Here is a 12,923-nt window from a genome sequence, read left to right as displayed (position 1 = left end):
TGCACTATTGAATTCTTGCTTCCAAATGATGTACCCCATGTGAGTAAAGTCTGTCTCTATCCTTGTTGAATCTATCTGTGCTGAAACACCTTAACTTCTTTGGTAGCAATGAGATCTGCTGTAATGAAGAATTTCAGACATGCACATAAATTTTACTTTAAGAGGTAAATTAAGATATAATTTTCATTCCCTTATTAGCTAATTTTAACCTGTAGACAATCTTGTGAACTAATATAATTTTATATATTTCAATGAATATTGCAAGTATTTTCTACCCACGGAATCTGAAAATTCACCAGTGTGCATACTTATAAGCATACTTGAATAAAATATACATTTTAATAAAAAGTACATACCCATAGTTATCCAAGTTTTATTACACAGCTCATGATATATCTTTTATATTTCAGGCCTCTTAAAATAAACAAGCCAGCCAGGTTCAGTGACTCATGGCTGTAATCCTAGCTACTCAGGAGGTTGAAATCTGAGGATCATGATTTAAAGCCAGCCCAGATAGGGAAGATTTTAGGACTCCAAGCTCAAATTAGCCACCAGGAAATCGGAAATGGGGTTGTGGCTTAAGTGGTAGAGCCCTATATTTGAACTGAAGGGCTCAGAGACAGCACCCAGGCCTCGAGTTCAAGCCCCACGATCAACCAAAAAAATATAGAACTCAAATTTACCTCACTGGTAAACATATGTTTACTATGAAATATTTACAGATGGCTTGAAAGTAGGGTGCATTTGGTTTAATTTTTAGCTTGGTGAATAGATGGCTTTTTCAAGCAAAAATCATTTTATGGCCACACTTTTAGCAAATGGCTAATTCTATCTCATAGGTTTTATTTTGGACATAGGTATGCCTTGTTTATTCCTCTTTTTTTTTTTTTACAATTTTTGTCTTTAAATATATATAAACCCTTTGCAAAATTTTAGCCTCTATTATTTATTTACTGTTGTACATCAAATTTTAGCTTAATAATATGAAGCATGTTTCTCTTTCTCAACTCCTGCATTTTTGCAGTTCTTACAGATACATTTCTATTAAAATTAATTCCTGCTATATTTAATAAAATGATAATGTTTCTTATGGAGGTTTCAAAATTTTTACAAAATCAAAGACACTAAGATAGTGAACTAGTGTTTTTGTCAAAAATGTTATTTAAAAGGACAAATTAAATATTTGCCTCAAAGAAATATTTGATTTCTGGATATGCTTTCTGATTATGTTGTGTTTTCCTAATTCAATGACTATCAGGAAAAGGAAATGTGTATTCCAATTACACCAAGGATTTATGAATAGAAACAACCCACACCTTACCCCAACAGAATGTGATATTCTCAACAATAAGGATTTTGCTGTGCACTTCTTAACAAGCAGATTTGTTGTTGTTGTTAAGTGAAAGTAAGTCTCTGTGTGATCATTTTTACCACCTGGGAAAGCTACCAAGTTTGAAAGGAGAAGTACAACTGATTCAAAACTGAGTCCATTTCTTCTGCAGTAATTAAAAAGTGATTGCTTCACCCAGACTCATAATAATGCACCAGATTGACCTGGTAGAAGACTGACAGGAGAACAAGAAACTAATCTTCCTTTACAACTGACTCAGCATCACAGAACTATGCCAGTGTAAGGTTTGCCTGTCCTGCCTTGCAACACCAAAACAGAGAGACTCTCAAATTCAGTTGAGTTTGCTTGTGCTGAGACACTGGTGTTACCCCAAGTATGCTTTTGACAGGAGAGGGAAACTGAGCCACAAGACGGAGAGATTTGAATCCTGGTGATAATGCTCATGGTGCTGGACCTAGCTGTGCCAGAAAACAGGCATTTTTGGAATTTCAGTTATGGGGACTGGTAAATATACTTGCTTTTGCTTATAAATATCATATTTAGCCTCCAGTCATCATAAACTTCTACAAAGGACTTCTCAAAGGCAAAAAATCACTGACTAAAATACTTAAACCTGCCATCTTCAAGGGGGTGATTGCAGGGTAGCATTCTGTGATATGCATGAAGACATATAGCTATGAATTAAATTTTAATTACCCAAGAAATGTGTTTGCATATGAAATGTGATTTTCAGAATTTATTCATATAACAAAACGAGAGGTACATAAACTACGATTAGTTTAAACAATGGATGAGTCCAACTCACAAACTACTAAGCTTTTAGTTTTATATTTACTTTCTAGATTAATATATTACATGTATTTACATATCTGTTTTATACACAGATAGATATATACATACAGTATGTATTTATCTGGCTCAAGTGGTAAGGTATCAGCTTTCAATGAAGAACCCAGTGACAACATGAGCCTCTGATTTCAAGCCCCAGTACTGATAAAAAAAAAAATATTGCCCATGTAATAGTAACCCCTCTGCACAGTATTTTCACAATAAAAAATAAAATAAAATATTATAATATGCAAACTTAAGTTTATATTGACACTTGACAATGGTAATGTCATTCATCTTGAATGTAAATCAATAACTATCAGTTTATGAGCTCAGACAATTTTTCATTTTGCCTCATTAGAACATTAATCTATTTCATAATGGGAACTATAGATATGACAGAAAAGCAAAGCTATTTAGCAACATTAATCAAGAGGCACATCAAAGGACTATTTATATTAACATATTTAACTATATTAGGATCACTTGTGTCTATGTTAAGCTAGTTTAGTTTAATTATTTGGCTTGAGGGAAATATATGCAATCTTAAATTTAATTAAAAGTGATAAAATGGAAAAATTAAATGGAAAACCACTTTATCAGCTCTCATGGTCAAATTTTGACAACAATATTAAAAAGACCAAAAAAGTGATAAATTATACCATTTTATAATAAGGCATTAGGTGTTTTTGACTCAATAAAACAGGGTAAAAATTTGACCTTGGTTAAATTACATGTCTATCTTGTATTACAATTTTTATATATCTAAAGATGATACTTCATATAAATTTTCTAGTTCTGATGCTGAATATCTAGTCAAGATTTGAAATCAAAGAAGCCTCTTAGTGGACAAATAAATCAAAAAAATGTGATATATATATATATATATATATATATATATATATATATATATATAGGAAAATTCTTCTCTTCCATCAGTAAAAATGACATTGTACCATTCATAAAGTAATGAAAAGATGGAAGAAATTATATTACGTGAAGTATACTAGACCCTAAGTAAGGTATATTGCATTGTTTCCCTCATTTGTGGAAACTTGGATGTGCCTACAGATCTGCAAGTAAACATGCTGGATGTTTAAAAAAATACACTGGGACATGATAAATTACACTGTAAGGTCTCCAGGCATTCACACAAAGTGAGACCAAAGGAGAATATTGTTTAGAGAGGATCACAAAGGTGCAATAGCTATGTGCATTGGATCATATAAAATAACACTTATCAAAATGAACTCCAGGAAATGGAGACAGGAGGGCTTTTAATGTTGTTATTTTCTTATGTCTTATTTGTTTGTTTATCTGTCTTTGGCAGGGCAAGGGGAGTGAGAGAAATGGTGGGACAAAAAATGAACAGAGGCATCAAAGATACTAGATACTATTGTGAAAATGAATTATAAAACTTGTGAGTGGTGATGGGAGGGAAAAAGTAGGAGACAGCCAAGGAAGGGTTGAAATTGTTCAAAAGGAAATGTACTTTTTATCTGATTTATAACTGCAACTCTCTCTACAACTCTTTACAATAACAATAAAAATGCAAAAGTGAGTAGAGAAAAATATAGGCATTCATTAGGAGGAGATCTCAAACTTAGATTTCTGTCATGGCTTACAATTTCTCAAAATTTGCACTTGTTCATATCATAATCTCATCATGATATGCCTTAAATATGGAAATATTATCCTTGATGTGGTATTAAATTACATCTCTCTTAATTGATGTATTGAAAGATACTAAGAATATATCAAGTATAAAATTTAAAAACATTGTTGCTACTAACTAATCCAATCTTTAAAATAATCTCAATATTTAAGTTGCTAAGGCAGAAAAGAAAAATAGAAACCAAAATAAAATACTTCTGTGAGCTCAATGAAATCTATTGTTCTTTCCCTTACCTCTGATGATTAACTTTATTTTTAAAGAAAAATTGATGGAGATGGGGACAAACAAGTCGTTTAAGGATTCAGGTGGACCTGTTGCAACAATGAGAAGTACAAAATGTCATGTCAAAACCAGCTTTAATGTCGGTGGGGGTGGGAGGGGGGTATGATTGGGTGGGGGGGGGGAGGCTGGGAAGGGAGGTGAAAGGTAAACAAAGGAGGAGGCTGCAATGCTTGGTAAGAAATGTATGCATTATCCTGCCCATGTAATTGTAACCCCTCTGTACAGTATGTTCTCAAATAAAATAAAATAAAATAAAATAAAAAAAGAAAAATTGATTCCATTATAAGTTTCTGCTCTAACTATTAACTGAAATAGATACAGAATTTTTTTATGTTTTCTTTTCTATTGTCTCAGAATATATTGCATTCAACTTGGAATGCAAAACTTTAAGTAAAAATAAATATTCCCAGTAAATTTTAAATATCTGCACTTATATCCTAGTTTCAAAATCACTACAACTTTTAAAATAATTTACGTGAAGAAAATATCCTCTTACCCATGAAAAAGAGCTATGCACTCAATTTTGAAATACTATGAGTCCTGTTCATTTGGACTTTTATATGAGATCTCAACTACTTGGGGTCCACAGGGAGTTTGCAATGAAACAGTTCTGTTTGTTGCAGGAAAGAAAGCCATCTAGGTGATATTTTTTCAAAACACAGAAATCATTTCACAATAATCATTTCTGTAAACTTTATGCAAAGAAAATTTGAATATACTTTAGAAAGTATTTTTGTGGGAAAATGTGATTTTACAAAACATATTCCACACTGTGACACTAATTATTAATATCATGCTGAGTTGGTAACTTTGATGCTTTGAAATTTAATTTCTTCCTTTTGGCAATATAATCTATGAAGGTTTTAGAAATCCTGTATCCATATACATTATGATAGAATTCAGTTACTTAACCTTAGTATTTAATGACATATCTGAAATAGACTTGCATTCATTGACATTTTAATAGTGAAGACAAAACATGAATCTAAGATATACAAACATTGATTGTAGCGATGAATCAGAATACACATGACAGTATTCTGTGGGTTGGAAAATAGAGTTTGAGGGACCATTCAGACATAAAGTTGAAATGTTGTGAGGCATGTTGAATTTATTTGTGCCTAGCAGATATATCTTGGGTATATCTGGGTGATCTTATAACCTAGAACAAGTTTCATATACTCAAATATACTTCTGGATTTATGATACATAAATAATCAAGACAGAAAAGTATCAGAATATAATACCTGCCTAAATAAATACAACACATAAGAAATAGCTTCACACATTTCCTGCTAACTTATTGTGACAAAGATAGCAAGGGAAAATCCAAGGACAGAAGACATTATTTAAAAAAAATAGAGAAGCACCTCATATCTAACATATACTTAGGGCTCAAAAAGTGAACCCCTCCAAAAAAACCCTCAAAGAAACAACAACCCAATTAATAAAGGGATAAATGACTTAAAGAGAGATTATTCAGAAGAAAAAGTAAAAATGACCAATGGACACAGGAAAAAATGATCAACATCTCAGGCTATAAAAAAAAATCAATGCAACTTTGGAATTCTACCTCACCCCAATTAGAATGGCCTTTATCAAGAAAAGTAACAATGACAGATGCTTCTACACTTTTTTGTATGTTTTTTATTGTAAAAATACTGTACAGAGGAGTGAGAGTTACATGAGGCTTCTACACTTTGTTCACTCCGGAAACCAGTACGGAGGTTCCTCAAAAGATTAAACATAGAGCTTCCCTATGACCCAGCAATTCCACTTCTGGCCATTTATCCAAAACCCCACAAACCATAATAACACTACTAGCAAAACCATGTTCACTGCAGCATTGTTTACCATAGCCAAGACAGGGAATCAACCTAGATACCTCTCCATGGATGAATGGATCACATATATGGTATAGATATACAATAGAATTCTATGCTTCCATTAGAAATAATATACACAATAGAATTCTATGCTTCCATTAGAAATAGTGATATACACCTTTCATAAGAAAATGGAAAGAGTTTGGAATGATTATATTAGTCAAAGCAAGCCAGACAGAAAGAAAAAATTTGCATGGATTCTCTTATTTGTGGTAAGTAGAATGTGCCTATAAATCTTCAAGTAAACACACTAGATGGTAAAAGACAAGAATTACAATTGGACATGATAAATTATACAGGTCTCTAAACATTCACACAGTGAGACCAAAGGAGGATATACCTAGGAGAGGATCAAAAGAGCTGAATGGCTATGCACACATGATTACATACAATAGATGTTTATCGAAGTGAACTCCAAGACATAGAAACAAGGTGCTTTTGGTTACTTGCTTTTTGATTTGTTCATTTTGCTGTATGTTTTCCTTCTTTGTCACTGGTTATTAGTTCTGTACCATTTTTTGTAAGTTTATCTGCCTTGGGGATTTTAAGCAGAGCACAAAATGAGTGGTACAAAGGGTGAACATATGCAGGTTTTCAATACAATGTTGAAAATGAACTATACAAATTGTGGGGGGTATTTGGGGGAACAGGGAGATCTGAGAGAAAAGGAGGAATGAGGTGAAACTGTTCAAAAAGAAATATACTCATTACCTGCCTTATTTCCTGACTTATGTAACTGTAACCTCTCTGTGTATAATCTTTACAATACAAATAAAAAGATTTCTATAGATGTGAGCTTTTAAATGTGTTTTGTACTTCATATAAATCAGCAATAATATGTAGAAAATATTTTTCTATACTTGTTATAGAAATATTATTGCACTAGATTTTATATTAAAATTTAAAAGTCATTTGAAAGTATTTTTAAAGTTGCTCAAATTACTAGGCACCATTTATGATGTTATCATTTATTATTATTATTATTATTATTATTGATTCAAATTGAGTTTGAACTCAAGGAATAATGCTTACTAGGCTGTCACACTGCCACTTGAGCCATATCTTCAACCTACTTTTGCATTAGTTTTTTGGAAATTGAGTATCACAGATTTTTCTATTGGATCTAATTTTGAACCAGAATAACTGTCTCTCTGACTACTGAGTAGCTATGAGTAGTTATGAGTAGCTATTATTAGCATAAGTCATAGCTGATTTATATGAAATACAAAACACATTTAAAAACTCACAAATATAGAAATCTTTATCATATGGGGCTGGGAAGGTGGCTCAGTGGTAGAGCACTTGCCTTGCATGCCTGCGGACCTGGATTCGATTCCTCAGCACCACATAAGCAAAAAGAAAAAAGCCGGAACTGGCGCTGTGGCTCAAGTGGTAGAGCGCTAGCCTTGAGCTGAAGAGCTGAGGGACAGTGCCCAGGCGCAGAGTTCAGGCCCCACGACCGGATCCCCCCCCCAAAAAAAGAAATCATTATCATATATCATGTTAAAATAGTGAATGAACAAATAAGCTATCTATTTACAGTAAATATTTGCTTAAAATATTTAGTAAATATGCATTCAAAGTACATAAGAACTTTTTTCAATAATTCTCAAAAATTGGTAATATAGAAAAATAAATAGAGCTGGGTGTGGTGGCTCACACCTAGAATGCTAGCCACTCAGAAAGTTGAAATCTGAGGATGATGATTCAAAGCCAACTGGGGTAGGAAAGTTCGTGAGACTCTTATATTCAATGAACCATCAGAAAACCAGAAGTGGTGCTATAGCTCAAAGTGGTAGCACACTACTCTTTACAGAAAAAGTTTAAGGTCAGTGCAGAGACCCTGAGTTCAAGGCAAAAGGAGAAACACTATACCATAAAACATACACATATTGTAAAACAAATTTTAGGCACAAAAACCTTCCAAGGTAAAATTTGTTACCTGGAAAATAAATACAATTTTAAAACCAACACTGATACAGTTGGAGTTGATTCTGGTGCAGGATGATATCTAACTTTCGTTTTCTGCATGTGCTTACCCGATTTGGCCAGCACCATTTACTGAAGAGGCTGTCTTTCTTCCATTCTATTTCTTTAGCTCCCTTGTCAAAGATTAGGTGGCTATAGGTCTGTGGGTTCATTTCTGGGTCTTCAGTTCTATTCCACTGGTCCTCAGGCCTGTTCTTGTGCCAGAACCAAGCCATTTCGATTACTATGGCTTTGAAATAGAGTTTGAAGTTTGGTAATGATATTCCTCCAGCACTGTTCTTTCTGCTAAGGATTGTTTTTGCTATTCGGGGTCTCTTATTCTTCCAGATAAAATTTTGGATTCCTTCTTGTATTTCACTGAAGAATGAGGTTAAGATATCGATGGGTATTGCATTGAATTTGTAGATAGCCTTTGGCAGTATTGCCATTTTCAAGATGTTATTCCTCCTAATCCAGGAGCATGGGTTTTTTTCCCACTTCCTTAGTTCTGCTTTAATTTCTTTTTCAGGTTTTTAAAGATTCCATCATAGAGGTCCTTCATTTCATTAGTTAAGTTAACTCGTAGGTATTTTATTCTTTGTGGAGCTATTACAAAGAGAGTTGCTTTTTTTATTTCAGCTGCACGCTTCCTGTTATTGGCAGAGAGAAAAGGCATTGGTCAGTTGTGGGGCTTGAACTCTGGGCTTGGTTGCTGTCCCTGTGCTCTTCAGCTCAAAGCACGCGCTCTACTGCTTGAGCCACAGCACCACTTCAGGTTTTCTAGTGGGCTGGCTTTGAAATGTGATCCTCAGATCTCAGCCTCCTACAGGCATGAGCCACCCGTGCCGGCAGCCATTGATTTTTTTTGGGGGGGAGGGTCTGGTCGTGGGGCCTGAACTCTGTGCCTGGATGCTGTCCCTCAGCTCTTCAGCTCAAGGCTAGCACTCTACCACTTGAGCCACAGCACCACCTCTGGTTTTTTTCTTTTTGCTTATGTGGTGCTAAGGAATTGAACCCAGGTCCGCAGGCATGCAAGACAAGCGCTCTACCACTGAGCCACCTTCCCAGCCCCGCAGACTTTGATTTTTGAGGATTAATTTTACACTCTGTTACTTTGCCAACATTTCAGATCAACTCAAGTGACTTGGGAGTGGAGTCCCTGGGGTTCTTTAAATACAAGATTATGTCATCCACAAAGAAGGAAAGTTTTACTTCATCTTTCTCTATTTGGATCCCCTTTATGTTTGCATCTTACCGATCTAGCTAGGCATTCTAAAACTAAATTGAAAAGGAGTGGAGAAAGTGGACATCCTTCCTGATAGTAGACACCTGAAAACATTAAAGGAAGGAATAGGAGAAACTCTAGGGCTCCTTGGTACAGGCCAAAATTTTCTTAATAGCGACTGAGAAACACAACAATTCAAAGAAATTTTGTACAAATGGGATTGCATGAAACTGGAAAGTTTCTGCATGGCAAAGGACATAGCTAGCAAGATCAATAGAAAACACACAGAATGGCAGAAGATTTTCAATACTCATACAATGGACAAGGTTCTCATATCTAAAATATACCTGGAACTAAAAAAAATTAAACCCCCAATAGCAAATCCTTAAAGAAACAACCACCTGATTAATAAGTGGACTCAACATTTAAAGAGAGACTTCTCTGAAGAGAAAATAAGAATGGCCAATAGACACATGAAGAAATGCTCAACTTCTCTAGTCATAAAAGAAATGCAAATCAAGGGGGTTGGGAAGGTGGCTTAGTGGTAGAGCACTTGCCTTGTATGCCTGAAGTCCTGGGTTCGATTCCTCAGCACCACATAAGCAAAAAGAAAAAAGCTAGAAGTGGCGCTGTGGCTCAAGTGGTAGAGTGCTAGCCTTGAGCTGAAGAGCTGAGGGACAGCGCCCAGCCCCAGAGTTCAGGCCCCATGACCGCCCCCCCAAAAAAGAAATGCAAATCAAAACAACATTGAGATTCCACCTCACCCCAGTTAGAATGGCTATAATCAAGAAATCTAATAACAACAGATGCTGGATGGGTGTGGCCAAAAGGGAACCCTACTGCACTGTTGGTGGAAGTATAAACTTGTTCAACCACTTTGGAAAGTACTATGGAGGTTCCTCAAAAGACTCCACATAGAACTCCCCTATGACCCAACAATCCCACATTTACACAAAAAAATCATAAACAAGGCCATATTAAATCTACCACACCACTATGTTTATCTCAGAATTATTCACCACAGCTAAGATATGGAACCAACTCATATGCCCCTCAGTAGATGAATGGATCAAGAAAATGTGGTGTATATATGTACAATGAAATTCTGATGGAAGCATTCTGTCATTCCAAATGACACCTCTTCATTTGTTGAGAAATGGAAAGACTGGAGGAAAATCATATTACATGAAGTAAGTCAGACCCTAGAAATGTAGGTCCCATGGTTTCTCTCATTTGCAGTAATAAGCATATGTCTAGGATAATCTCATCAGTAAGCAGAAAAGCTCAAAAGGTGTGTACAAATGACCATAAAAGATAATGCTCAGAGAAATGAGCCCCAAAATATGGATACCAGAGGTTTATCATTGTTATTGTTTTTTCATGTACTTTGTGATTTTTTTGTTTCTTTTGTATGTTCTTCTTCCTATGTTATAACCCTGTTATCACTGTATTTCATTTTGGTACCCTGACTCTAGAATATAATTTATCTAATTTGCAAAGAGAAAGCAGAATAACAAAATGTTGAAACAAGAGCACAGGATGACCCATTGCCACAATGAGACTCACAGACACTATGTTGGGAATGAACATTACAATTTGTGGGGGTAGGTGTGGAGGAGGAAGGGAGGGAAGGGATAGTAGAAGAAAAGAAAAGGATGGGGTAATAATGCTGGACAAGAAATGTATTCAATACCTTACTTATACAACTGTAACCCCTCTGGACAGTATCTTTAAAAGAAAAAAATTTAAAACAACAACATCTTATCCCATCACTCATTTATAACTCTGTCTTTTAAGACTTGCTATTATATGAATTATATAAGATAAGCACAATTGTATGGATTACAGTGAATAAATCAAAATGTAAGTCAGACTAATAGGGTGTAAACAACATTGTATTTTGTTGTTTTGGTTCTATTCAGCTATGGGAATTCATTCCTAAGGATTTCACAACAGAAAATTGACTCCATAATACATGCCAAGGAACTGCTGTAAGCAATATGATTATTATTTAATAGTAAAGGATTAAAATATGAACTGTGTTTAGGTTAAGTGAAAAGTAGTCATAAAAAACCAACGACAACATTTATGTCCAACAATGTTTAATATGCATTTGGATCTGCATATTATGCATATTTGCATACAAGAGACACAATATTGGAACAATATTGAATGATCTCACTCTTAAATTCCTGATCATATTTTATCTAGTTTCTTATCTACTTGAAGGACATCACTAGATTCTTTTAGTTTTATTCAATTCTAAAAATGTGTCAATTACTAACTTCTTTCAAAAATTTTTTTCATTGCTTGCTTCACGTCTTTGTTTCTCAAACTGTAGATGACAGGATTCAGCATGGGGATCACAATGGTGTAAAATATCGACACGATCATGTCATGGTTTGAATCATAGCTGGAATTTGGTCTCATGTAGCTGAAGAATATTGTGCCATAATAAATAGACACTCCAGTCAGGTGAGAGCCACACGTGGAGAACACTTTTCTCCTCCCCTCACCAGAACGCATTCTCAGAATGGCCACCAGAATGAAACCATAGGACACCAGGACAATCAGAATAGTGACCATCTCAATAGACCCTACACAGTAGAAGAGTAGAAGCTGGTTTATTTCAGTGTCAGAACAAGAAATTGCTAATAGTGGGGGAATATCACAGAAGACATGACTGATTTCATTGGATCCACAGAAAGACAGACTGAAAGTGGCCATTGTGTGTATCGTGCCATTAGCAATACCAACAACATAGGAGGCAATGATGAGGGATACATAGACTCTGGGTGGCATGCTCACTGAGTAGAGGAGAGGGTTGTAGATGGCTACATACCGATCATAAGCCATTGCAGACAACAGGAAGGCTTCTGTGGTTCCCAGAGTCACGAAGAGAAACATCTGGGTTGCACATCCAATAAAGGAAATGGATTTGTCTTCTGCTAAGAAATTGACCAACATTTTGGGGGTCACAACTGTAGAGTAACAGGCATCCAAAAATGATAAGACACTGAGAAAATAATACATGGGGTTGTGGAGGCGGATCTCCATAATGACCAGTACAACCAGGCCCAAATTTCCTATCAGAGTAAAGAGATAAATCACAAAAAAGAGTAAAAATAAGACTACTTTCAGGTCAAAATTATCTGTGAAGCCTCTCAATATAAAGAGAGTGACTTCAGTCATGTTCTGGAAATCAAGTTTACGTATGTCCAAGTCTGATAACAGTTCGTCCATTGCACTTTTGAATTCTTGATTCTAAACGTTGTATCCCATGAGAGGCAGGCTAACTTTATCCTTGCTGTCTGTATCTGTGCTAAGACATCTCAACTTCCTTGGTAGTGATGTGATTGGCTGTAATGAAAAATTTCACAGAAACACAATAATTGTACCTTAGTAGCTAAAGGAAGATATAATTTTTATTCCTTTGTTGGCTATTTTTCTCTTTTTGACAATCTGGCAAATTAACATTATATGTTTAATTAATGAATGCAATTATTTATTTCAGTGAATATTGCAAGAATTTTCTACCCCTTTTTAGTAAATTACATAATTTGAAAATTCACCAAGATATATATATATATATATATATATATATATATATATATATATATATATATATATATGGCCTCTTAAAATAAGTGAGCACAACTTACCTCACAGGTAAATATAATTATGGAAAGGATATTTGTGTTTACTGTA

General features: G+C 34.8%; 1 protein-coding gene across 1 annotated transcript; it reads right to left on the bottom strand.

The window, feature by feature from the left end:
* Window positions 1-11,495: 11,495 nt before the first annotated feature.
* LOC138833606 (olfactory receptor 5T9-like) lies at window positions 11,496-12,488 on the bottom strand. The gene has a single exon (XM_070031888.1). It carries the CDS (start codon window positions 12,456-12,458, stop codon window positions 11,496-11,498), a length of 963 nt encoding a protein of 320 aa, XP_069887989.1. The 5' UTR covers window positions 12,459-12,488.
* Between the last annotated feature and the right edge of the window lie 435 nt (window positions 12,489-12,923).

This window comes from Dipodomys merriami, unplaced genomic scaffold, assembly GCF_024711535.1.
Source record: "Dipodomys merriami isolate MVZ:Mamm:240054 unplaced genomic scaffold, mDipMer1.0.p SCAF_21, whole genome shotgun sequence".
Classification (NCBI taxonomy): Eukaryota; Metazoa; Chordata; class Mammalia; order Rodentia; family Heteromyidae; genus Dipodomys; species Dipodomys merriami.
Note: the sequence above shows the minus strand (reverse complement) of the source record. Positions and strands in the feature narration are given on the sequence as shown.